Consider the following 27,163-nt stretch of genomic DNA (forward strand, 5'->3'; position numbering starts at 1 on the left):
AACTCTTTGTGACCTCATCTACTGCAGCATGCCTGGCCTCCCTGTCCATCACCAACTCCCAGAGTTTACTCAAATTCAGGTCCATTGAGTCGGTGATGCCATCCAACCATCTCATCTTCTGTCGGTCCCCTTCTCCTCCCACCTTCAATCTTTCCCAGGATCAGAGTCTTTTCCAGTGAGTCAGTTCTTTGCATCAGATCAGATCAGATCAGTCGCTCAGTCGTGTCCGACTCTTCGAGACCCCATGAATCGCAGCACGCCAGGCCTCCCTGTCCATCACCAACTCCCGGAGCTCACCCAGACTCACGTCCATCGAGTCAGTGATGTTATCCAGCCATCTCATCCTCTGTCGTCCCCTTCTCCTCCTGCCCCCAATCCCTCCCAGCATCAGAGTCTTTTCCAATGAGTCAACTCTTCGCCTGAGGTGGCCAAAGTACTGGAGTTTCAGCTTTAGCATCAGTCCTTCCAGTGAATATTCAGGACTGATTTCCTTTAGGATGGACTGATTGGATCTCCTTGCAGTCCAAGGGACTCTCAAGAGTCTTCTCCAACACCACCGTTCAAAAACATCCATTCTTCAGCGTTGGTTCCTAGGTCCAGATCAAAAGTTGCTGCCTGGAGCACTGGAACCAATCTGGCCGTTGTCATGGAGACAGCGAGAGAGGTGAGTTGCCCAGGATTTTCAGCGCCTCTGTTGCGTCATTTCCCGTCGCTAGCCCTTGGCTCGGTCTCCCAAGGCCGCGTTTTTTGGGAGGCTGCCAAGTGGCAGTCTGAATAGTGTTTGATAGGTTACTGATTGACAATACGCTTTGCTGTTTCAAAAAGCCTTCTATGGAGATGCCCCACTATCAGTTGCGACATTGCAACACAGCAACGCTCCAGATGGAGCCGTGGGAGTATCTGAATAGGTCTCTAGGTATCTTGGCAACCGCCTGGCTTCCAAGTGGAGTTTCAGGTCCTGTTGCCAATGTTGGGGATGATTCCAGGCGGGGGTGCGGGGCGGGGGTGAAGGGGAGCACATCATGCACTTTTCTGTCTTTTCCATCCTCCTAAGTTTCCCCATTGTGAAATTTGTGTTGCTCCCTGTTCAAAGGATCGTTTGAGACGCGCTCAAGATAACTGGTTTCTGCCAGAGTGGTTTTGGGGATTCATGCTTTTTCTTTTTTAATGGTTCCACTAGATATTACAATTATTTTTTTTAAAGATAAATTAAGATTTTTAGTTGGTGTTTTAATATCAAACTCTCAAAAAGTAACAGAGTAACTATACAGAGAAGTAGAAGGATAGGGACTTGAAAAGCTCTGTGAACCAATTTTCAGACAACAGCAGGATAGAAATTCTATTTATTATTTACTTGGGGTACTTGTGAGCTTTGATCTTCATTAGGTATGCAGAATCTCTTAGTTATGACATGAGAACTTAGTTGAAGTATGTGGGATCTAGTTCCCTGATACTGGAAGTGTGAAGTCTTAGCCATTGGACCACCAGGCAAGTCCTGAGTTGTTTTCTTATTGCTGAGTTCTCAGTTCTTTGTATATTTTGGAGAACAATCTTTTGTTAGATGTACCTGTTGCAGTTATTTTCTTCCAGTCTATGACTTGTCTTCTACTTCTCTTGCTAATTATCCTTTGCAGAGCAGAAGTTTTTAATTTTAATGAAGTCCAGCTTATCAATTATTTCTTTCATGGATCACTTTGAATCTAAAACGGTATCATCATATCCAATGTTATCTAGGTTTTCTCTGATATTACTTTGTGACAGCTTTATAATTTTGTATTTTATGTTTGTGTCTATGATCTATTCTGAGTTTTTGTGAAGGATGTAAGGTCTGTCTAGATTTTTTGTCTTGTTTTTTTTTGCATGTGGCTATTCAGTTGTTCCTGTGCTATTTGTTGAGAGTGTTATCTCTGCTCCATTGTTTTGGCCCAGGTTCAATCCCTGGTTGGGGACCTAAGATTCCAAAAGCCACCCAGTACAATAAAAGACATTATGATCAAAGAAAGTAAGACAAAATTATTTTTTAGGATTATAATTTTTCAAGTTTACTTTTTTGAATATGTGATGCATTCATATGATTCAAAAATAAGTAAAAAAGATATGCAGTGAAAGACTTGACTTAGATTTTTTTCTACATCTGCCCAGTTCCTGCTCCCCACTCTCTTTACATAACCCCTATACTTATCTGACCAGAGTTTATAACAAATACAGATTCATATCTCTCCTTTTTATATATAAAAAAAGAAATTACATACACTGGTTGCCTCTTGCTTTCTTCACTATATCTCGGGGAATCGTTCCATATCAGTATGTAGATCCGTTAGGGGAAGCACAGTGACTGAAACTGCCTAGCCTTGCCAGGCACCATAATAATCATTTGCATGAGTTATTTTACAACAGAAAGTTCTACTAAGGAATACAGAACTAATAAGTCACCACCAACCTGAAGAGTTTGGGAAAGGTCAAAAAGTGACACCACATGTCTGATCATCTCCCAGAATCCTTCTCACTGGCATCCATCTTGGTTGAGCAATGCATGTGCCACCAAGAAGAACTCTGAGTCAGAATGATTGCCCAAAGACAACCCAGAAACTAATTCCATCACCATAAAACCTGAAGCTGTGAGCCACATGACAGAGCAGTTTTCCTGGGTTCCCTTACCCTGCTGCTCTCTGCCCAGGTGCCCTTTCCCAAGGAAGTCTCCTGCTTTGTCAGCACACGTGTCTCCTTGGACAATTCATTTCTTAGTGTTAGACAAGAGCCCACTCTTGGGCCTTGGAACCGGTTCCCATTCCTACAACAGTTTTAAGCTTGATAAAGTGTTAGTCACTCAGTTGTGTTAGACTCTGTGACCCCATGGACTAGGACCCACCAGGCTCCTCTGTCCATGGAATTCTCTAGGGAAGAATACCGGAGTGGGTTGCCATTCGCTTTCCCAGGAGATCTTTCCAACCCAAGGATTGCACCTGGGTCTTCTGCATTAGCAGGCAGATTCTTTGCAGTCTGAGCCACCAGGGAAGCCCACTTCAGGTGGTGGTGGTTCAGTCTCTAAGTTATGTCCGAGTCTTGTGACCCCGTGGACTATAGCATTATAAGCACTCATTAAATGTTAGCTATTATCATTTTTAAGAATAATTGTTTTATTATTATAGAGGATATGAGAATACAGATAAGGAGCCGAGAACAGGTAATGTTGGAATTGAATCCTGAAGAATGAACAGGATTAGCAATTAGTTTGGCAAACAGTAGGTAGTGGGAGGGAAGTTCTAAATTAAAGATCAGCATGAGGAGGGAGACATGAGAAATGTGATGAACTCTAGGAAGTAAAAACAGTATGGTTAGAGTATAAGGCATATGAAAGTGACAAATAATGATGCTGGATTTGTAGGTGGGTCAAATCATTAAGGACTTTTATCTCAAACGTATCGGAGAAATCTAAGTGTTCAGAATTTTTTGTATTTGAAAGGTCACAGTATCAGTGGAATTAAGGATTAGAAAGGGGACAGATGAGAAGGCCTTACCTGATATCACATAAGTAGTCTGTAGAAAGCTGGGATTAAAACTAAGTCTTTCAGTTCAGTTCAGTTGCTCAGTCATGTCCGACTATTTGTGAACTCATGAACCGCAGCACGCCAGGCCTCCCTGTCCATCACCAGCTCCCGGAGTTCACACAAACCCATGTCCATTGAGTTGGTGATGCCATCCAACCATCTCATCCTCTGTCGTCCCCTTCCTCTCCTGCCCTCAATCTTTCCCAGCATCAGAGTCTTTTCTAATTAGTCAGCTCTTCGCATCAGGTGGCCAAAGTATTGGAGTTTCAGCTTCAACATCAGTCCTTCCAATGAACACCCAGGACTGATCTCCTTTAGGATGGACTGGTTGGATCTCCTTGCAGTCCAAGGGACTCTCAAGAGTCTTCTCCAACCCCACAGTTCAAAAGCATCAATTCTTCAGCACTCATTTATAGTCCAACTCTCACATCCATACATGACCATTGGAAGAACTATAGCCTTGACTAGATGGACCTTGTTGGCAAACTTATGTCTCTGCTTTTTAATATGCTGTCTAGGTTGGTCATAACTTTAGCCTTTATCATTTATATTACATCATACTTCTTCCTAGGGCAGTAGAGATAAAGAGCTTGGACTTTGGAGTTCTGGCTTAATGTGTGACTTTAAGCAAATGACTCAGTACTTTGAACCTCCCTTAAAGTAGAGATTCTATTATTAACTTCATAGGCTGTTTAGGAGAATTACCTGTGTTATATTGTGAATCAGCTTGGCATAAACTCAATGAATATTAGCTATAAAACCCAAAAAGTAAAGAGTTTCCTTTCTTCCAAAATATGAAACAATAACTCAAGAGACAGAATATGCAAAAATGAGATAATAGACAAATACTAGACTTATCTATCATCTATACCATTTTTCTAAATTCCATTTATATGCATTAATATGTGATATTTTTCTCTTTCTGATTTACTTCACTCTGCATGACAGTCTCTCCAAAAAAGAGGGGATATATGTATATGTATAGCTGATTCATTTTGCTGTACAGCAGAAAATAGCACAACATTGTAAAGCAACTATACTCCAATAGAATTTTTTTTTAAATAGATAAATATAAGGCACTGCTTTTCAGTGCTAAAATTAGAAGTTAAAACAGTACAGTAAGTACTGTGGGAGATTAGGAAAACTAGGGACTTAGGAATGTCATGAGACTAGTGTAATTTGAGTGAGACTCTAAAGTATGGTCAAGAATTAGGTAAAACAAAGAAAGAAGGGCTTTTTGGACAGAAGGAGCAATAATAAACTAGTTACAATGAAGAATCAATGTTGAATATTAGGAATACAGTTAATAAAATCATTAATTTTTCATGTTTAATGCTTGTTTTTTTTTTATATTCCTGGATCTAGGGGTCACATTGAAAATAGACACTTAAGTGAAAATCTACATACTGAATAGGGACACCCTCACTCCACAAATTCTTCCTTTCACTTGATTCAGAACATAGGCCATCAGACTTCTACATCCCACCACCTTATAACCTAGCAAGATCCTATGGGGTCTTCCCCAAACAGACCCTTCCCACTTCATATCTTTTGCCTGACTCTTGTTTGTAGTAAAACTTTATTTTCCTAGCCTTCTCCAAGTTCTAGAAAGTAAATTTCATCAAAATGAATAAGTAGAAAGAAAGGAAACAGTCAAACAAGACAAAATAATAATAGTTTAGCCATTAAGAAAAAGCCAGGGATCTTTAGTTCCTCCTCAGGGGCTGTAGATATTCTGAGATGTGTCCTTTGAGCTGTTTTTTAGAAACTGAAACTCCCCAGGTGGAAGAAGTTAACTGTATGCTGCCCACAAGAACATAGACCCCAGACCATTTGGAACCAGAAGGTTGATGATGTTAAACTCCCAATTACCTCACCACCAACTAATCAGAAGAGTGTTCAAGCTGATCACACACCCGGCAACTCTCCTCCCTCTCCTTGTCTTTAAAAACCTTCCCTGAAAGCCAAGTCATCTGGAAATCCAGACCTTTGGAGCACTAGCTACCTGAATTCCTTGCTTGACACCCTTCAAGAAATGCTGCACTTTTCCTTCACTACAGCCCAAAGTCAGTAAATTGGCTTTACTGAGCACAGGCTGGTAGACTCAAGTTTGGTTGATAACACCTTTTCCAAGTACAAGGTTGAAGTATTTCATTATGGGGAAACTGATCAGTACAAAATAAAAGACTATAGGTGCCAACATTTGGGGGATCCTCTAAAGGAACGCTACCCAGTCCAGTATTCTGACTTGGAGAATTCCATGGACTACGGAGTCCAGGGATTCGCAAAGAGTTCGACACAACTGAGCAACTTTCACTTCATAATAAAACAGCCAGGTCCCTGCCCAGTAATCCTGCAGTGAAACCTATTATTCATCATGTCTTTACACAAAACCACTTAGCTTCAATCAACATATTAGTACTCACTCCTAAGTATGAACCTATAGTGAAGGACTACTAGATATGCTGATATATATCCCTCTTTTGTTCTCTGAGCTTAATGTTTCTTATTTTTCTATCCTTGACAGAATTAAAAACAACAACAACAATGCAGGTTTGTCACTGGAAAACCCTAAGTATTATTTTCCATGTCAAAGGAATAAACTTCCTCTTTTTTTAGTCTTTTTCCTTTTAAACCTAGTTTCTGCTCTTCTTACATCAAAGGTAAAGCAATAACATTAGCAGTCATTCATAAAGAGAGATTAGGTAAAACTCTTGCTTTGTGCAATTCAAAATTCCAAATCTAATGGGAAAGTTTATTTGAAATATATTTCAGTTCAGTTCAGTTCAGTCGCTCAGTCTTATCCGACTCTTTGTGACCCCATGAATCACAGCACGCCAGGCCTCCCTGTCCATCACCAACTCCCAGAGTTCACCCAGACTCATGTCCATCGAGTCAGTGATGCCATCCAGCCATCTCATCCTCTGTCATTCCCTTCTCCTCCTGCCCCCAATCCCTCCCAGCATCAGAGTCTTTTCCAATGAGTCAACTTTTCGCATGAGGTGGCCAAAGTACTGGAGTTTCAGCTTTAGCATCATTCCTTCCAAAGAAATCCCAGAGCTGATCTCCTTCAGAATGAAATACATTTAAATACCTCCTAGTAGCCTTTGAGATAATAGTTTAAATGTTGCTTAAATAGTTTTCTCACAGAAGATTTCCTAAAACACCATCTCTCTTTGATAAGAGTTTTTCTTTTCTTAATCTGTGCTCATTTGCATATTTTCTCCACTGAGTTCTATAGTTTAGCTTTTTTTCTAATCATCCCATCTGACAGGCTGATTACTTCATTCTCTTTGATTACATTATTCTTGAATGATGCCCTTTCACACCAGTAGCCTTTCCATCTCTTCCTTCCTTAGATCAATATGCCATTTTTATGGTCCCCATATGAAATATTCTGAGTATTTTCAGTTTCATTATCTTGTTTCCAATATAGTAGCTTTTTTCCTTCCTAGCACTGGACTCATAGTGAATTTGTATTTTTATGTCTAATAGATGGGAAGCCTAGACCTAGAGTCAAGAAATCAACACTAGAGCAGCAGGACATTTTCAAATTCCTCTGAAGGAATAAAAATGGAAGAAATTGCAAAGAGAAAGATTATATTGGGAGAAACCTGGAGGCCAATTTAAGAACTAGCACCTAAACAAAGAGAAATATCTGGGAAAATATTAGTCACCTTCATGAAAATTTCTGCCAAAGAAAGTGATACAGAATGTAACGAATTTGGGGAAAATTTCAATGAAACATCAATACTTGTTTCAGAGCACAGTGATGCTATTGAAGAGCATTGCCATGAATGTGGTACACATGGAAATATGTTAAAAAAAACTCAGATTTAATTATACAAAGTAAATGTGATTTAAAGAAAACATAAATGTAGTGGGAAAACCTTCAGAGAGGCTTCATTCATTCATATTTTCATTCAACATCATACACATCATAATGGAGAACAACCTTATAAATGTGATGAATGTGGAAAGAGATTTAACCAGTTTCCATTTAACAAATCACAAGAGAATCATGCTGAAGAAAAGCCCTATAAATGCAATGAATGCGGGAAAGTTTGCAGTTATTGCTCAGTCCTTATTCAACATCAGAGAATTCATAGAGGGGAAAGACATTTTGAGTGTACTGAATATAGCATGATATTCAGTCATAGTACATACCTTACTCAACAGCAAAGAATTCAAATGAGATAAAAGTTCTATGAATGTAACAAATGTGGGAAAACCTTCAGTGATCACTTAGGTCATATTCAACATCATATTGCCCATACTGTAGAGAAATCTTTTAAATGTAATGACTGGAAAAATTTTCAGTTACTCTCAGGCCTCATTCAACATCAGGGAATGAATACTGGAGAGAAACCATACAAATGCAATGTATGTGGGCATGCCTTTAGTGATTGTTCTGTCTATTCAACATCAAAGAACTCACACTGGAGAGAGGCCCTATGAGTGTAGTGAATGTTGGAAAGCCTTTGGTAACTACTCAGTTCTTATTCGACATCAAAGAACTCATACTGGAGAGAAGCTCTATGAATGTAAGGGAATGTGGGTAAGATTTCAGCAGAAGCACATACCTTACTCAACATCAGAGAAGTTATACAAGACAGAAACCATATAAATGTAATGAATGTGGGAAAACTTTTGCCCAGAGTTCATTCCTTACACATGAGAGTTCATACTGGAGAGAAACCTGAATGTGGGAAAGCTTTTAGTGACTGTTCAGGGCATATTCAACATCAGATAACTCACACCGGAGAGACACCCTATAAATGTGTATGGAAAAGCCTTCAGTCAGAATACAAACCTCACAAATCACCAGAAAATTCATACCAGTGAAAAATCCTATAAATGTAATGAATGTGGAAAAGCCTTTAGTTACTACTCAGGCCTTATTCAACATCAGATCATTCATACTGGAGATAAACCTTATGAATACAATAAAAGTATCAAAGCCTTCAACTGAAGGATAGACCTTAAAAAACATCAGAAAACTCATATTTAAGAAAAACTCAACAAATGTAACGAATGTGGAAAAGTGTTTAGCAAGAACAAATATCTTACAGAACACCAGAAAATTCATAGTGGAGAGAAGGCAAATATACATACTGAATATAGGAAATCTGTTAGACAAAATCCTTTTTTTGTTCAACCTGAAAAGCTTCATGTACAGAAAAGCTCTGAATGCCTTGACTGGCTACCATGGAGACCTTTCCCAGGGAACCAGTAGGACTGTGAAAACTATCAACTTCCTAGAATGACCACATAGTTTAGTGGAAAGAGCACATGCCTGGGTTTGGCAAGTCCTGGATTCTAATTCAGTTCTATTACTAACTAGGTCTATTAGTTATTTGGGGGTAACAAGTTATTTTGCTTGACCTCTTTAGACCTTCATTTACTCACCTGAAAAATCAGAAGACCTGATTAATTGATATTTAATATCCATATTTATTGTTTTTATTACAAATGCAGGCTTCTGTAGATGTGGTTCTAAAATTGTGACTTATTTACATCAAGTGTGATGCAATGAAAATATAGGCCACATGCCATATATACTGTTTACTACCCTTGTATTTGTTCTTCAAAATTCAACATTGTGAATATTGAAGAATATTGAGATAAAATAGTATAGATTCCATGAATTATTGCAGTAGGAAGATTGGGATCTTTAACTTAAGAATATGTTGTTGGATAAAATCCCAGCAAAGAACAAATCAAACTGTTGGTATATAAAGCTTGCTTTCTTAGAATTCACCCAAACTTAATCTTGCAATGTAACTTTCTCAACATTTTCTACTATACTGAATATTGTTGCCATCATGTCCTAGATAAAAAGGAAGTGGAAACATGTCTTGGGAAAATTACCAAGAAAAGATGAAATTGGGAGTTGCATGTTATTTGCACACCTAAATATGTAAAGGTGTGCATATTCATATTCTCATATGAGTGAGAATAAATTTGGAGATTCATAACATCTAGAAAAGTTGGTTGGCCTATTGTCTGACTTCTTCCTGTGGTTATACAGACAGTGACCTGAAAATATGAAGATTGATCTCAAAAGCCTATGATTTTGAATTCACTACTTAGGGAAAGAAAAAAATTCAGTTATGGAACTTCTCCAGTATAGAAGGGTCCAGAGTTACAAAGTCTGGTGTTTGTTTCAATGTCTAAGCAGACTGTTCACATGTAAGGAAAAATGATAATGGACTTGCTACAAGCTTTAAGAAAACCTGGACTTCAGGCAGCAATGTATAAGCTTTTCTGAATTTATGTATCCTTTTAAGAACTATAAAAGTCATAAACTTTCTCACCAGAACAGATGCATGACAATTTGTGAGCAGTTACAAAATAAAGTTAATAGTACTAAAAACACATATACATTGTACTAACAGTAATTTGAAAGTGTAAAGGATACGAGACTTTATTCACAAGAGAAATATAAAATATTTAGGAATGAATTTAATAAGAAGTAGGAAAACCAAAAAAATATAATTAGTCTACACATTCCCTTGAGAAATTGAATGCTCATTTGAGGGAACTGATACAGAAAATTAAGGGCACCAAATTCTCAACAGATAAGTAGTATAGACTTTGATCAGCAAATACTCTAACCTCTTAGGGTTAGTTCCTTCATCTGTGAAATAATGACAGGTTACCTGTCAAGAGTTACTTTAGGGATTAAGTGAGATGATATATAAAAGGTGCCAGACACTTTGTGGGAAGTTTACTGTTGTTATTATATAGCATTATTATATATAATATTAATTACATGTTACAATAACGTACACTATAATATATAGTACAATATATAATATACAACAATATACTATAATAGTTATTGTAGTATGCTATTACAGTATATTATACAGATTATACATTAACATGTGAACTATTATGCTGTGAACTTGATGATATAAATCATAAATTATTGAATCAGTAAGAAAATGGTAGGCTCAGAAGAAGAACAAGATATCCTTTCAATCAAATAATGATGATAATACTAGTGGCCTTGAATCCAAAATTGACTGGAAATGTAACTTGCCAGAGGACATTTTTTGAAGTTAGGTTTATTGGAATATACTTAAATCAATAATTTAAACTTTTCTCAAAACAAATGCTCTCGGCACTGATGGATTTACTAGAGGATTTGGTCAAACAGTAAAGAAAGAACTGTTCCATTTTCCCAGAGTGTAAAAGAGAATATACTCTTTCCAACTCTTTCTGTGTCTAGTATAGCCTTGATACAAAAATCTGACAGGAACAATATTTAGAAAGAAAATTGAAGCCAGGCTCATTCATAATCATAGATACAAAACTCTTGAATAAAATATTGACCCACTGTCTAGCCACATAAATGTGAAAGATAATACAGGACTACCAGGTTGGATTTATCCAAAGAATGAAAGTTGGCTGAAGAATATAAATTCAATCCACACTAATTAATTCTATTAAGGAGGGACTTCTCTGACAGTCCAGTGGTTAGGACACCATCCTTGCATTGCAGGGGGCCTAGGTTTGATCCCTGGTAAGGGAACTAGACTCCCACAAGCTGTGCAGCCAAAAAAAAAAAGAATATTAATGTTTTTTTAAAAATCAAAGAAACACATACGATCATCTCAATGGATGCAGAAATAAGATTCTACTTACTTCTCTGTATGTTTTATTTTGCAACAAAATGTAAAATTAAGCAAAGACAAACAAGGAAGCTTTTATGTTATCAATGTGTGCTGCTGCTGCTGCTAAGTCGCTTCAGTAGTGTCCGACTCTGCGACCCCATAGACGGCATCCCACTAGGCTCCTCTGTCCCTGGGATTCTCCAGGCAAGAGTACTGGAGTGGGTTGCCATTTCCTTCTCCAATGCATGAAAGTGAAAAGTGAAAGTGAAGTTGCTCAGTCGTGCCCAACTCCTAGCGACCCCATGGACTGCAGCCCACTAGGCTCCTCCGTCCATGGGATTTTCCAGATAAGAGTACTGGAGTGGGTTGCCATTGCCTTCTCCGATCAATGTATAAAGATTCCCAAAATATGTTGTGGGGCGTCAAAAGCAAACCCAAACATATGAATCTATATATTCACATATAAGTGAATAAAGAAACTCAAGAAAGTTAAACATCAAATTAGTTAAATAACAAATAGTAGAAACCTGTGAAAGGTAGAGAAAAAGTAGGAACCAGGTAGGTGAGTAACAGGGATGGAAAGGAAACTTTTAACTGTATAACTATTTATACTTCATCTGAACTCTATGAGTGTATTATCTTTTCAAAATGCAAAACAACCAAATAAATACAATTTCTTAAAAGCATTATTCAGAAGCCTTATAGGAGAGTGTACCTTCTTTAGAAGAGGTTCCCATTCCCTTGGAGCCTCACGTGTTATTTTCATTCATCCTTAGCTCCAGTAGCTCAGGAGTCAGGCTTTATTCCTGGACAGTTGAAGATTTGGAAACCGGAATAACTAGTGATTACACAGATGAACATCTGCACCTCTCCAGATGGGATTAGAAGTTTGAGATGCTTAGTCCTAACTGCAGGGTCAAGCTTTAAGTCTTTGCACAATCATTGACTAGCAATGGTGCCTGTGCATAGCATAATTAAACAGAAGACCCATGGTTAGCAACTCAAATTTATACACAAAACTACAACAGGGAGCTATATAAATGGAATTCAGAACCTTTATCTATGAACAAACCATTCCTGTATCCTTTCCAGGCTAAACTCTTGAAATCTGCTTGCACATCCACCTGTGAAAAAACTCATTTATTGTACCCTGGTAGACTGTTCAGCATTTATTCAACAAAATGTTGAGGATCTGCTATTTGACGTGTTCTCCTCTAGATACTGGGATTATATTTCTGAACAAAATGTGCAAAACTCTATCCTCATGGGGTCTGCATTGTAATGGGAAATGCAGACTAGTGAATAAGTAAAATGTGTATGAGTAGATGGTGATAAGTATGAATGAAAAAATATATGTATGAATGAAGAGATAATAGGGATGGCTTTTTTCTTTGTAATGTTTTATAATTTTAAGCATGTTGAACAGGTAAAACTTCACTAATAAAGTGATATTTGAGCAGACCTGAAGGATATGAGGAAATGAGTTAGGCAAATGAGTATTTGGGAAAAGGTGTTTCTAGGCAAAAGAAACAACATATGCAAAGGAATGAGGCAGGAGTGTGTCTGACTTGTTTGAAGAAAAGCAAGGAGCTAAAGGGGAGGATAAGATACGAAGGGAGAGCTCTTACAGGCCGCTTGAGGCGCTTTGACTTTTTTACTGGACAGAAGGGAAACTCTTGGAGAGTTTTGAACACTTGGAGAATTTTGCACTACTTCTGTGTTTAGAATAGACAGGAAAGGGGCAAGGTTAATAGCAGGAGGCCAGTGATGGGTCTACTGCAAAAATTTAGGTGAGAGACTGATAAATTTTCTAGTATGATTGCAGTGGAAATAGTAAAAACTGGTTGGATTATGAGTATATTTTGAAGGTGAAGCTGATGAGATGTAGGATCTGAGCAAAAGCAAAAATTCACAGATGCCTGCACAAAATGGAGTAGTTTTTGTTTTTGTTTTTGTTTTTTTCAGTTCAGTTCACTTCAGTCGCTCAGTTGTATCCGACTCTTTGCGACCCCATGAACTGCAGCATGCCAGGCCTCCCTGTCCATCACCAACTCCTGGAGTTGACTCAAACTCGTGTCCATTGAGTCGATAATGCCATCCAACCATCTCATCCTGTCATCCCCTTCTCCCACCTTCAATCTTTCCCAGCATCAGGGTCTTTTCAAATGAGTCAGTTCTTTGCATCAGGTGGCCAAAGTATTGGAGTTTCAGCTTCAGCATCAGTCCTTCCAATGAATATTCAGGATGGATTTCCTTTAGGATGGACTGCTTGGATCTCCTTGCAGTCCAAGGGACTCTCAAGAGTCTTCTCCAACACTACAGTTCAGAAGCATCAATTCTTCAGTGCTCAGCTTTCTTTAGACTCCAACTCTCATATCCATACATGACTACTGGAAAAACCATAGTTTTGACTAGACAGACCTTTGTTGGCAAAGTAATGTCTCTGCTTTTTAATATGCTGTCTGGGTTGGTCATAACTTTTCTTCCAAAGAGCAAGAGTTTTTTAATTTCATGGCTGCAGTCACCATCTGCAGTGATTTTGGAGCCCCCAAAATTAAAGTCTATCACTGTTTTGATTGCTTCCTCATCTATTTTTATTTTATTTTATTTTTTTGCACTGAGATGTGAAAGACTAGTGAAGAGAAAGTTTGGGGGGAGGATTAGGAATTCAGTTTTTGGCAATGTTAAGTATAAAATACTTATCAAGAAGGCAGCTGGATATGTGAATTTGGAGTTGGAAGGAACAGTCCAAGATGGAAAGACTTTTGCATATATGTGGTATTTAAAGACCAAACAGTGGGCATGCTAATGGAAGACTCATACAAGAGATAGTTATAATGCAACATGTAATAAACACTATTGATGGGACTGAAATAATCTCAGGAATTCTGGGTATATTTCAGGAGTTTCTAAACCAGTCTTGAGTCAGCAAAAAGTTCCAGAAGGTAGTGTCTGAACGGAGATCCAAAGGACAAGTAGGGAATGGCAAATGGGAAAGGGAGAAGGAATTCCAAAGGAAATGCAACTTCTTCATTCAAAAGCAAGAGGACATGAAACAAGAATTCCCCTGCCTCCTTCCACTTCAACTCCTCTGTCACAGTTACTCTTCTGTCAGAGGAGGGACTACAGACATTTGGAGGGAAGTTAAATTGGAGAAATTTGATGTTTGAATTCAGTGGGCAATATTTTTGTGGCTTCTAGTTACTTCTGTGTGAAGTTCTTATTTAGCATCTAGCACTGCAATTTCTGGAAGGTACCACTCAGAGGCAGCCTTAAATAACAGGAGCCTTGGTGTGCAGGGACTTCCAAAAGCCCCATTCCCTGAGATCAGCTTCAGAAACAAATATCCTGTTTTCAAACATAGGAACTCCTGGTCCCTGTCAAAACAGACCCAAACATTATCCAATCAGAAATGGAATTCCAAAAAACCTGGCTCCCTTGCAGGCAAAGAAAAATCTTGAGATTTTTGATAGGTTCTTCTCAAGTGAGGGCTTCCTTATGGCTTTGCTCTATTGGCCCCTCCTTGGTTCCCTCTGCAGTTCCTCCTGTGATCCCAGACAAACTTACGGAGAAGCAGGTCAGAGATTGAATATTTGGCAGAATGGGAAAAAGCAGACTTGGTGGAACCATCTGGTTCTCAAGAGGACAGAAAAGAGTCCAAGAAAAGGGAAGAGTAAGCCAGGGGAAGGAAGGAAAAAGACGTGGGAAAAAATAAAAGAAATCATTCTTATGTTTGAAAAACCGTTTGTTGTAACACAGTTGAATATCACTTTGCCAACAAAGGTCTGTACAGTCAAAGCTATGTTGTTTTTTTTAATCAGGGCTTATTTTCCTAACATATATAGGATTATCACTTGTTATCAAAGCTGTGGTTTTTCCAGTAGTCATGTGTGGATGTGAGAGCTGTGGACCATAAAGAAGGCTGAGCACCGAAGAATTGATGCTTTCGAATTGTGGTACTAAAGAAGATTCTTGAGAGTCCCTTGGACTTCAAAGAGTTTAAATCAGTCAGTCCTAAAGAAAATCAACCCTGAATATTCATTGGAAAGACTGTTGCTGAAGCTGGAGCTTCAATACTTTGGCCACATGATGTGAAGAGCAGATTTATTGGAAAAGACCCTGATGCTGGGCAAGACTGGAAGCAAAAGAAGGGGGCGGCAAAGAATGAGACAGTATCAGCAACTCAACGGACAGGAATTTGAGCAAGCTCCAGGAAATAGGGAAGCAGAGAGGAGCCTGGTGTGCTGCAGTCCTGGTGTGCTGCAGTCCATGGTGTCACAAGTGTCTGACACGACTTAGCTTCTGAACAATAACAACAAATTGAATATCAATGAGGGCACATCCATTTATAAGCAGAGTGGAGCCACTGAAGCTTGTTGGACAAGCCAGAGATCAGTGTATTGGAACCAACCTTAGCTGCAAGTGAAAGGTTGTTGTTGAATCACACGAAGACACCGGGATTCTTGGCCCCTGGAGGAGAAGAATTCAATCCGGGGCCAGTGACGAGGCTTGATCGCTCAGAGCTTTTGTGTAATAAAGTTTTACTAAAGTATAAAGGAGATAGAAAAAGCTTCTGACATAGGCATCAGAAGGGGGCAGAAAGAGTACCCGCTTGCCAGTGTTAGCAATGAAATTATATACTCTCCAATGAATCCAAAGAATGTCTGGAGGTTGTAAAGATCTCACCAGACCTACTCCCATAATTTACATTTTAAGATAACAGAATTAGCCAGAAGGTTTAATCCAGAGACTGTCCTTAATCCAGAGACTGTCCTCAGGCAGGATACATTATTATTATATAATCCTAAGGAATGTAGAGAAGGAAAAAAAGTTTGTCCTTTCTTCTTCCTTGAGAATTCCAGAACCCTCTCTCCTTGGGGACCCCTAGACTCCTTATCAACCTGCCTAGGAAATGACTCTCTCACAAGTTTTCTAACAATTCCATTGTTAAACTATATTCAAACAGTTGAACTAAATCTACTTCTAAATCTTACTTATTTTACCTTTCCTAATGTATTTACTTTTCTAAAATTCATCTCTTGAGAATCAGTCTACCATAGAAGTGTGGCACTCAAGTCCCACGTTCTCAGCTTCCATGGAAAATTTTCAGCCTTCTGCTTGAAAAATTAAGACAATTCTGATAAATTAAGACATTTGACTGTGACACACTGCCCTGGGGTGCTCTCCTCTCTGATTCCCATCATGGGAACAACTGGAAAAACAATCCTTCAAGCTGTTGTTGTTGTCTTTTTTTTTTTTTTTAATGTGGCCTGTTTTTAAAGTCTTTATTGAATTTGTTACAATATTGCTTCCATTTTATGTTTTGGTTTTTTGGCCATGAGGCATATGGAATCTTAGCTCCTGAAATCTGTGTCTCCTGCATTGGAAGGCAAAGTCTTAATCACTGGACCTCCAGAGAAGTCCCAAGACGATTTTGTGTACAACTTCATGGAGGAGGGAGAATGACAAATTCCACATTTACTTCTATTACCTCCTCCATTAAAGGGTTTTTCAAATTATTATCTGTTTATCATGCCTTGGTTATGTGCAAGTAGATGCAGATTAGCACAATCCACAGGAAGTATTTTTAATATTCAAAGGAAATAACATCAAATTTCAATATTTATACCTGTATTTGGTACAGAGAAGCATGGTAGGAAGATCAAGAAAAGACTAAATGCAAAATGTTGTATTGGGATAAAGTTCTGTGAGAGACATGAAATAGAAAAAATAAATTGAAGTAAGTACGAGATTTCTTTTCTCTCTCAATAGATGTCATGCATATGTTGTCACTTAAGTCCTGTCCGACTCTTTGTGATCCTATGGACTGTAGCTTGCCAGGCTTCTCTGTCCTTGGGATTTTCCAAACAAGAATACTGGAATCAGTTGCCAGGCCCTTCTCCAGGAGATCTTCTCTACCCAGGAATCGAACCCATGTCTCTTTACATCTCCAGCATTGGCAGGCGGATTATTTACCACTAGTGCCAATAGATGTTGGTAGGTGTTAAGTTATTATAGTTTTAAAATTCCTTTGATACAAGTCATTATATCTTTCAGCAAAAATAGAAATTTATGAAGAAAAATGTTAAATGTCCACTGGAAAAAATGTGAGGGGGAATGTCAAATTTGTCAAAATTATCTTGTACGTGTGTGTGTGTGAGTTTGGTCATGCCCAACTCTTTGCGACACCATGGACTGTAGCCCTCCAGGTTTTTGAGAATATTGGAATGGGTTGCCATTTCCTTACTTTGGGGGATTAAAAAATGCCCCCAAAGTCATTGAAGTGTACAAGGGAAACAAAGTAAGCCAAGCATTCTTAGAGCCTGGGTAGCTCAGTCGGTAGAGCATCAGACTTTTAATCTGAGGGTCCAGGGTTCAAGTCCCTGTCCAGGCGGGAGGTTTGAGTGCTTTCTTGTGTTAGAGGATCCTAACTTTTTATCTCAAGGAAAATTTGGCTACAACTTTGACCACTTTCACCTGCGTAGAGTGAGGAAACACCAAGAAGTCAGTCACCTTCAACCTTAACCAGTAGCTGAGATTTGATATTGTGTTTTAAGCAGAAGGAGATGTTAGCAGTTCTTAATAATGGAGACCTCCTGAGGAACACAGAATAAAATGCTTAAGTGAAATGAAGTGAAGTCGCTCAGTCATGTCTGACTCTTTGAGACCCCATGGACTGTAACCTTCCAGATTCCTCTGTCCATGGGATTCTCCAGGCAAGAGTACTGGAATGGGTTGCCATTTCCTTCTCCAATAAAATGCTTACAGCCCATGAAATATAAGAAAGCTATCTATTCCTTTAGACTAGGGTGTATTAGAAAAGGAACTGGAAAGTATATTTGTCGAGTCAAGTATTCACTGGGTCAGGACTTCTAGATTTTCAGTTATTCTCTCTCACAACTGAGCTACTTAGCAGATGGGAAAGCCCTGCTGCACTAAGCCATGGTAATGTCACTCTAATGATAAACATAAATGGTAGGAAGTTATTTCACAAATACTGCAGTATAATCTTAGGTGAAATGCTCATCCTACCCAAAAATATTGGCATATTTTACAATCCATTTCTGCAATTTTGTCCAATTGTGTCTTGATACAATTTCTTACTCAGTGAATTGTATTTTTCTTTAGAAATATACATTTCCTCCCTCCATCTCTGTGGTAGGATTGTACTTCCCATTTGAAGATTATATGATGGTTTACATAGAAAATCTTAAGGAGCAAACAAAAATCCTTCTAGAACTAATAAGTATGTTTAGCAAAGTCACAGAATACAAGATCAAAATAGAAAAGTCAATTGTATTTCTATGTACTAGCAATAAAAAATGGACACCAAAATTAAAATAGTGTTTGTTTTTTTTTTTAAGTAAAGAAGCACTTAGATAAAAATCTACCCAAACATGTGAACATGTGCCTGCTGGAAACAGCAAAACTACAAAATTCTGATGAAAACAAAGGCTTAAATAAATGGAGAGAGATTCTGTGTTCATTGATCATAAAACTCAACATAGCAAAGATGTCAACTCTCCTGAAAATGATGTACAAGTTTAACATAATTTAACATAATTCCTATCACAATCCAGGAAAGATTTTTTGTAGCTATAGACATGACTATTCTAAAATTTTTGTGGAAAATCAAATGAGTTAGAATAACTAGAATGATTCTGAAAAACAGGAATAAAGTGGAAGAAATCATTCTTATGATTTCAAGACTTATTGTATAGCTACAGTGTAATAAAGAGTGTACATTAATTGGAAGAGGGATAGATATATGTCAATGAAACAGTACAGAAAATACAGAAACACCACATACAACTACATCTAAATCAGTTTTTACAAAAATGCAAAAGCAATTCAGTAGAGGAAGAAAAGTCTTACTTTTTTCTCATGATTGTGGGAGAGTAATTGGATACCCATTTTATCCAAATTAAAAGATGCTTGCTCCTTGGAAGAAAAACTATGATAAACCTAGATGACATATTAAAAAGCAGAGATGTAACTTTGCCAACAAAGATCTGTCTTGTCAAAGCTATGGTTTTTCTAGCAGTCATGTACGGATGTGAGAGCTGGACCACAAAGAAGACTAAATGCCAAAGAACTGATACTTTCAAACTGTGGTGCTGGAGAAGACTCTTGAGAGTCCTGTGAACAGCAAGAAGATCAAACCAGTCAATCCTAAAGGAAATCAACCCTGAATATTCATTGGAAGGACAGATGCTGAAGCTGAAGCTGAAGCTCCAATACTTTGGCCACCTGATGTGAAGAGCCAACTCACTGGAAAAGACCCTGATGTTGGGAAAGACTGAGGACATGAGGTGAAGGAAGTGACAGAGGATGAGATGGTTGGTTGGCATCATCAACTCAATGGACATGAGTTTGAGCAAACTCCCAGAGACAGTGAAGGACAGGGAAGCCTGGTGAACTGCCATCCATGGGGTCACAAAGAGTCAGATACAAATGAGTGACTGAACAAGAATTGGATATCTATAGGCAAAAGAAGCAAACCTCAGTTATATCTCATATTTTATTTAAAAATTAACTGAAAATGCTTTATAGCTTTAAAATAAAACCTAAAACTGTAAAACTTTTGGAAAAAAATGTGAGAATATTTGGGGGACTTGGCGCTTGTTGGAGAGATAATAGGCATAACACCAAACACACAGTCCATAAAAGACAAACTTGACTAACTGGATTTCATCAAAATGAAAAACTTTCACTCTGCAATAGACTCTGCTGAGAAAATTAAAAAAGAGTTATAGACTGAGGGAAAATATTTGCAGATAACATATCTGACAAAGACATATCTAGAATACACAAAGACCTCTCAAAACTCCTTTTTAAAACAACAATCAATCCAGTTAGAAAATGGGCAAAAAACATGAAGGGACATTTTACCAAAGAGGATATACAAATGGGAAATAGCACATGAAAATATGTTCAATATCACTAGTCATGTAGGAAATATAAATAAAGACCATGATGAGATATCACTATACACCTATTATAAGAGATAAAATAACAAATGGTAACAACTGCTAAAGGTTGGCAAGAATGCAGAGAAACTGAATTTGTCATACATTGCTTATGGGAATGTAGAATGGTAAAGCCACTCTGAAAAACAGTTTGTCAGTTTCTTAAACACCATACAACTCAGCAATTCAACTCCTAGACATTTATCCTGGAACAATGAAAACTTATATCCATACAAAACTGTGTACATTATTATTTATAGAAGCTTTATTTGTAATAGCTCAAAACCTGAAAACAACCAAAATGTTCCTTAATAGGTGAATAGGTTAAAAACTGCTATATCTATACTATGGAACACTATTCAACAGTAAAAAAAAAAAAAAAAAAAAGAATGAACTATTGATACACAAAACCTCAATACATTATCTTTGCAACTTCATGTGAATTTATAATTATAAGTATTTATAATAATTTCATGTGAATTTATAATTATTATTTCATTGGAATAATGTATTTATTGTATAACATACACACTTTCTCTTCCTCATGGACTTGGCCATGTGGCTTAGTTTGACTAATGAAATGCGAGTGGAAATGTCCAGTCTAATGTATCAGAGAAGCCTTCAGCTCACAGTACTAAAGATAAAAGGCTTTTTACCTTCCAGATTGGCCCTCTCTAGCGTTGTCTCAAAGGCATCTGCAAACAAGAGCTATGTTCAGGAACTTTCCAAAGGTTCTGCTCTCTAACACGGGAAAAAGAAGGGCCTATCTATAAAAAAAAAAAAGAAAAGAAAGAAAAAAATCATTTTTTTAAAGTCGAAACGACCCCAAACGAGATGCAATCGAAATTTTGACCCCCGTGTAATAATTTGAATAACAAATTAAGTTTATTGCAGGCACACCGTCCTTGTGAAAATCTTGCCCCCTTGCAAGCGAATAAAACATCTTTTATTCAAGGATTGTCTATGAGATTTTCGATAAACAACACAGGAGATGGTTAACACGATTCCTGTCTGATGGCACCAGAGCTGGCTACACGACTTTCGAGATTCTCCCCGAGAAGGGTCCATCCTGAGTTTTGCTTTGCGGGCGCTTCCTCTGCTCTTTCTGAAAGGCTAGCGGCTCCAGGTAAAGAACCCGCCTACCGATGCAGAAGACTCAAGAGATGTGGGCTCGATCCCTAGGTCGGAAGATTCTTCTGGAGAAGGAAATGGCAACCCACTCCAGTATTCTTGCCTGGGAAATCACAGTCCGTGGGGTTGCAAAGAGTTGGACACGACTGAGCTCGTATGCATGCATACATACATAGCTGCTTCGGGAAGGGGGAAAGGTGCTGGGGAGGGGTACGTTGATAAGCTTGGTCACTCTTTGGCAGATTGGAAAATTGCAGATCTGGAAGTGATGATCCGAGGTCATCTGATTATGGAAAAGCAGATCTTCTATGTGTAAGGGAGAGAGAGGGGAGGCGGAAACCATCAGAATGAAAAGAAATATATATATCACAAAAGGTGTTATAATCTTTGAAAGGAAAAACAGTGAGAATGCTTAAGAGGTGAGCAGAGTGGCGCAGCGGAAGCGTGCTGGGCCCATAACCCAGAGGTCGATGGATCGAAACCATCCTCTGCTAAGAAGGTTTGTTTTACACCGGTTTATTTTCGGTAAGAGTCAGACACGACTGAGCGACTGAACTGACTGATTTCCGCTAAACTTTATTCCAGCCAGGATACAAGAACAGAAACTAAGTCAATTTCTACATCTTCCATGTTTAATCAATAAAAATTCACGAGTTTGATAATCCTCTAGTTTGGGTTGTTTCCCACCTTACTTTAAAATCCCACGATTCTCCCACTAGGCAATTCCAAAACTCTTCTATCTGAAATGGCACACTACTCGAATTGTAAAGTTCCTTCCATCCCTGATGTCCAGCAGAAGAGCAATTGGAAATATTCTTTCTGTCGAGGTGGTCTTATACATTGTATGCTACCTCATAGAGAAAGAAGTGATAAATTCCATATTTGCTTCTGTTACATCTTCCAGTAAAGAGGTTTTTCAACTTATTATTTACTTAAGATGTTTTGATTGGTTGCATTCTATTAGTAAATGCAAATATAAATTAAACCCCAAATTTGCTTATAACAGATTTGTGGTATCACTAAATATTAAAATTTCAGATTTCAATGTTCATACTTCTTTGGTACAGACTAGTATAGTAGGATGATCGAATAAAGACTTTAAGCGTAAACATACATTATATTGGCATAAGATTCTATAGAAATGCAAGTTCAAGGAGAAAGAGACCGATGAAGTGGGAAATGTCTGGACCCATTTTTGGACGGTGTGGGTTTTGAAGGGAACCCTCTCTCCGAGTTCCTTAATTTAACCTTGAAATGATCTTTCTTCAAAGAGTTGTCTTCAATCCATGCCAATTTTATTATTAGGAGTTGTTCTAGAAATCTTAAAACATTGTTTTTTAATTTCTCAGAATGTTAGTCCCCTAGTTCACCCTGGGTTAGTGTGAATATTCAACCTCAAATTAAATCTCCCACTCCTTTGCTCCCCTCCGAAAGCCTCGACCGCACTGGGCAAGGGGAGGATAGCAAATAAGAGATAGTCTGGGTGGCTGAGCTAGCGACTAAGCCAGGTGCCTGCGGAGGCGCTCAGGTTCGCGGCTGGCAGACAGGTAATCCCTTTGGCTCAGTCCGAAACCTCGAGACCCCTCCAGACTGCTGTAGCGCCTGTAGAAGCAGTACGAACAATCGGAGGGTAAGCCAGATTCAGTCTCCAGGGGGCGACCCTGGATGGTGGGGCTGCGTCGGGAGTTTGTCATCCAGGAGGCAATGACTGACCTCTACTGGCTGCAGGAACGAAAAGGCAAAGGAAAGAAGTGCGGGAATCCCCACCCAGCAAACCCCGCTTGAGTTGCTCCTGGCTGCTGGCGCCAAGAATGCAGTCTGGGCTGCACAGGTCCTCGCGTCCGAGTCTCCAGTCTTGCGCTCCCGCGAGCTCCCCGACCCCGACTAACCCTGAGGCACTCGGACTGCACACTTTATTCCGACTCCAGGGAACAGGAGGGCGCATAGATCAGGCCCGCCGCCCGTAGCCTGGCCCCTTCCCGCCGGCCGCTGCGGTAATCTGGAGACTCCGCGCCTGCCCAGCTCTAGCTCTGCGTGCCTGGGTGAACTCCGGCCGCGCGCTTCCTTTCAATCCCTCTCCGCCTGCCGCGCGCTGCAACCTGGAGAGGAAAGAACAGAGGCCCGAGCGTCCAGCTTCTGCCTCAAAATAGCCGAGCAGGCCACCCCGACCGCCGACATCCCGTGTGTCCTCTGTTTTCACCGGCTGCTGACTTTCGGATACCGGACCTGGGGGATGTGGAGCGCCCCGAGACCCTTGCTCTTTCCTCGTGCCGGGATGCTAACCGTCATCCGAACACTGCGCACTTCGACCGCGGCTGGGTCGTCGGAAACCTCGGGAGCGGAAACTCTAAATCCAAGTCATCGACTTCGCTTCATTGATCCGCATGGGCAGTTACCTGGGCAAGCTGGGACTTTCGCCATCATCCCCAGCAGAAGGGCGCACAGACTTGTCGGAGAGGCCAGTGAACCGCCGGCTAACTCAGTCCCTTCATCAAGTCTACCGGATTCAGCAAGTCCATCGTACCCACCCCGCCCCTAGACACAGACCTGCGAGAAGGCCGCCGGACTGGGATCCTACCAACTCCACCGCGTGGATGGTCAATGAGGCTTGGAGGCGCTTTCCCATGAAGAGATGCCAGAATTCCATCATGGGGCCTCTTCCCTCAGACTGGTGGGAAGGTTACTTCAAGCGGAGTATCTGGTCTCTGCGGCACCCTAGGGCAATATGGAGCCCGGTGACCATCAAGATCGTTCCTCCTGCGCGGACAGTGCCCCCCTCCGCTTCCCCAGCAGAGGTAATCAACTCTGCAGGGCTCTCGCCCTCTGAGAGGCTCCCAGACCCCTGTGCAAAGGAAACGGTGCTGAGGGCCCTCAAAGAGTGCAAGAAGGGGAAAGTGAGGTTTGAAGAACCACTGTTTCATGAGAGCTTTGACTGTAAGAGAAGTATTCCAGAGACCAGACTATCTGCATTTAAACCTCTGGTTAAAGAGGGAGTCCTCACTTCTTTTGTGCCTAGGCCGGGGCCTCTGAATAGAAGCCTCAACCCTTGGAGCTCAGATCACAGCTTGAATAAGAGGCCCGGTTGTTCCTCCATGGACTCCTTGACCAGCACACACACAGGCGACTCCCTTAACTCCAAAAGAAATGCTATCTCAAGCTCTTTCAGCTCTTCTCGAGATTTCTCAGAACCTTGGAAGAAAAGTATTCCCAGTGCATCACTCCAGATACCAGAGTGGCCAGTAAAAAAGAAAGAAAAAGGTCATCAGTCTCACCTTCCAGTCCCGCTGGTATCAGACGAGTCTCCAGAAACATCTGGCAGCTCTGGACAGCAAAATCAGGTTCCACTGCTTCCATCTAGCCCTGAAAACCTGCTGTCTCTCACTCCACCTCCCCAGCTTGGTCATCCAGTCCCTGAAGACCTGGCCTTATGGAAGAAAGCTGGACTCCAATCGAGCAACAAAGCCAGAGAGAATACAACTGAGAGCACCACAGACTCTGTCCCTGAGTCTAGGTCTGCTATTCAGCCTTCCCTGTCTCTCACCCTGCCTTCTGCAGGCACAGCTCCAACCCAGAGCACTGATCCTCAGTTGGAAAGTTTAAATAAGTTACAGAAGTCTCCAGGTCCACCGGACTTCCCACAGCCCACTGGAGAGGTAATCAGTGCAGCCCACTCACCTCTGACAACAGCAAGCCTGCCAGCCCCATTTGGGTGCTCACAGTCAGACCCCCTTTCAGGCATCTCTTCGGACTCAAAACTCCCAGCTACTTTCATCCATCTGACCCCTGTTTCTCCCACATCACCAGTCACTGGCACCACACAGCTACCTTTGGCTTCTCAGGCTGCCGTGCACCTAGACTCATCTGCTATTATCCCTACAGCCCCCGCTACGCAAAGTACTTCGTTTAGACTGATGAGCAGCCCAGGTCCCCATCCTCCTGCATCTGTGCCTCCTATTGCAGCTTCGGCTGACCACATGTCAAAACCCATTTTAGGGCTCCCACCCAATAGTGAGACTGGGACCTCCTTATACTCTAGAATTTCAGTCACAGCTGCTCCATCTTCAGCTCCAGGTACCTTAACTCCCACTTTCAGGCCTATCTTTGGCAGTGTAAGACCACTTAAAACTATGCCCATGATAGCTCCTTTCTCTTTCAAGCAGGCCTCTCCTCCACCTACCCCTGCTTCTCCCCATCTCTTCCATGGCCTGGTCAAGGCTACCTCTGTAGTCATGTCCACCACACCAGCCAACACATCCAAAGACTCTCTTACGCCACCTTTCGATTTTGGTGTAGTGAATGTTACCAGTACCATGGGCAACACTTACTCCATCCCTTCCACTTGCCACACTTTCCTTCTTGGGGCTGCCTGTGCCTTCAAGGGCAGTTTCTCCCCAGCTGCAGGCTTCATTTTGCCGCCATGCCAACGTCCTACCATACCTACTGTACACACAGTCACTATCTTTAGCCAGGTTCTTCCCAGTGCTGTCCAAATATCCCCTACCAGGAGCACTGCCAATTTTAGGGCTAGCTCTCTGTCCGCTTCAGCCCTAGGAAACACCAACCAGCCTGCATTTTCATCCAGGATCTCCAGTTCAACCTCAGCATTCACAATTCCCTTGGGGTCAGGCCCAAGGCCACCTTTTTCACTATCCCTGGGAGCAACTCCCCAGCCTGCATTTGGAATTGCATATGGGCAGAAGCAAGGAGCCCCCCAACCAGCCCTTGGCCCAAGCTTCAGTAGCTCTCTCATTTTTGGAAACTCAACAGTGGCATTCTCAACCCCATCACAAACTCTGACTCAACCATCCTTCAACAGTCCCACTCAGTCAGCCTTTGGAGGTTTGGCACCATCAGCCTCCACCTTTTGCATCCCTACCAACCTCTGGCCAGATGTTAACAACACTCCAGTAGCTTTTCCCTTTGGTCAGGCTAATACAAATGGTTTTGGAGTTGTTACCCCAACCCACCGGACTGGGGCTTGTGGCTCAGTGTTTGGTAGCACAGCCCCAAGACCTTTTGACTTTGGGGGATTAGTAACCCCTATGGACTGTGGTGAGACTGGGGTCAGTGTGACTGCTCCAGACATGAGTTCCAACTCCAGAGCATTCAGCACTGGAGCAGTGCCAAGTGGGACAACTAACACCATCACACCCTTGGGTAAAGGCTGGGGCCCAAAAAACCAGGGCCTGACCAGCCAGGGCACACCTTTTGCCTTGGGGAGGGCCAACATTTCTGCAAGAAAAACTATGTTTAGGGGCCCTTCCATGGATCCCTTTGCTCAGAGCACTCCTGTCCTTGCACCAGTTAAGGCAGGCAGCAGTTTTGGCTTTGGGATGCATTCTTCACCTCCCCAGGGCTCTGTTGGAAAAGGATCTTTCAGATCGCCAGCCTCATCATTTTCCATTGGCACAAAATCAAAAACCTCAAGAAATAGGGAGCAAGGGCATTCTCGAAGGCATCATTCCCATAAGAAATAACCTGGTTTCCTTGCCATTCGTACTGTGATGTGGACCTCTGTGTAGTGACTTGCCTCAGCATCTTCTAAGTCTCTACAGCAAAAATACCCGAGATCTAAGGTGAGAGCTTTGCACATTCATCCTGTGGTCCTAATCTACATTCTAGAAGACAATGAAAGACTAAAGTATCAGTGATAATAGCAGACTGGAACTGAGTGGAACTAAATCTTTGGAACTGAACAGAGCCTTGCCTTCCCCTCCCTGCCCATTTCTTTCTGTGTCAAGAATGAGCTCAATCAGGACACTGCCTCCTGCTTTTTTTTCTGGGAACAGACATGACAGAGAGGCAACAAATACAGCCCTCTTGCAACTCTGGAAGGTGGAATAGATTCTTTCTAAATCTCAGCCTTCTTTCATTTGGCCCAAAGAAGTGGTTC

The 27,163-nt window shown here is 40.7% G+C and overlaps 1 protein-coding gene, 2 non-coding genes and 1 pseudogene across 3 annotated transcripts; all 4 read left to right on the plus strand.

The window, feature by feature from the left end:
• The first annotated feature begins 646 nt into the window (after positions 1-646).
• On the plus strand, positions 647-23,649 carry LOC139178850 (zinc finger protein 892-like; annotated as a pseudogene).
• TRNAK-UUU (transfer RNA lysine (anticodon UUU)) lies at positions 17,492-17,564 on the plus strand. Its single transcript has one exon. It is a non-coding gene; the product is annotated as a tRNA-Lys (tRNA).
• TRNAM-CAU (transfer RNA methionine (anticodon CAU)) lies at positions 21,693-21,764 on the plus strand. Its single transcript has one exon. It is a non-coding gene; the product is annotated as a tRNA-Met (tRNA).
• POM121L2 (POM121 transmembrane nucleoporin like 2) lies at positions 23,580-27,161 on the plus strand. Its single transcript, XM_019985250.2, has one exon. It carries the CDS (start codon positions 23,655-23,657, stop codon positions 26,745-26,747), a length of 3,093 nt encoding a protein of 1,030 aa, XP_019840809.2. The 5' UTR covers positions 23,580-23,654; the 3' UTR covers positions 26,748-27,161.
• The last annotated feature ends 2 nt before the right edge of the window (positions 27,162-27,163 follow it).

This window comes from Bos indicus, chromosome 23 (assembly GCF_029378745.1).
Source record: "Bos indicus isolate NIAB-ARS_2022 breed Sahiwal x Tharparkar chromosome 23, NIAB-ARS_B.indTharparkar_mat_pri_1.0, whole genome shotgun sequence".
NCBI classification, from domain to species: Eukaryota; Metazoa; Chordata; class Mammalia; order Artiodactyla; family Bovidae; genus Bos; species Bos indicus.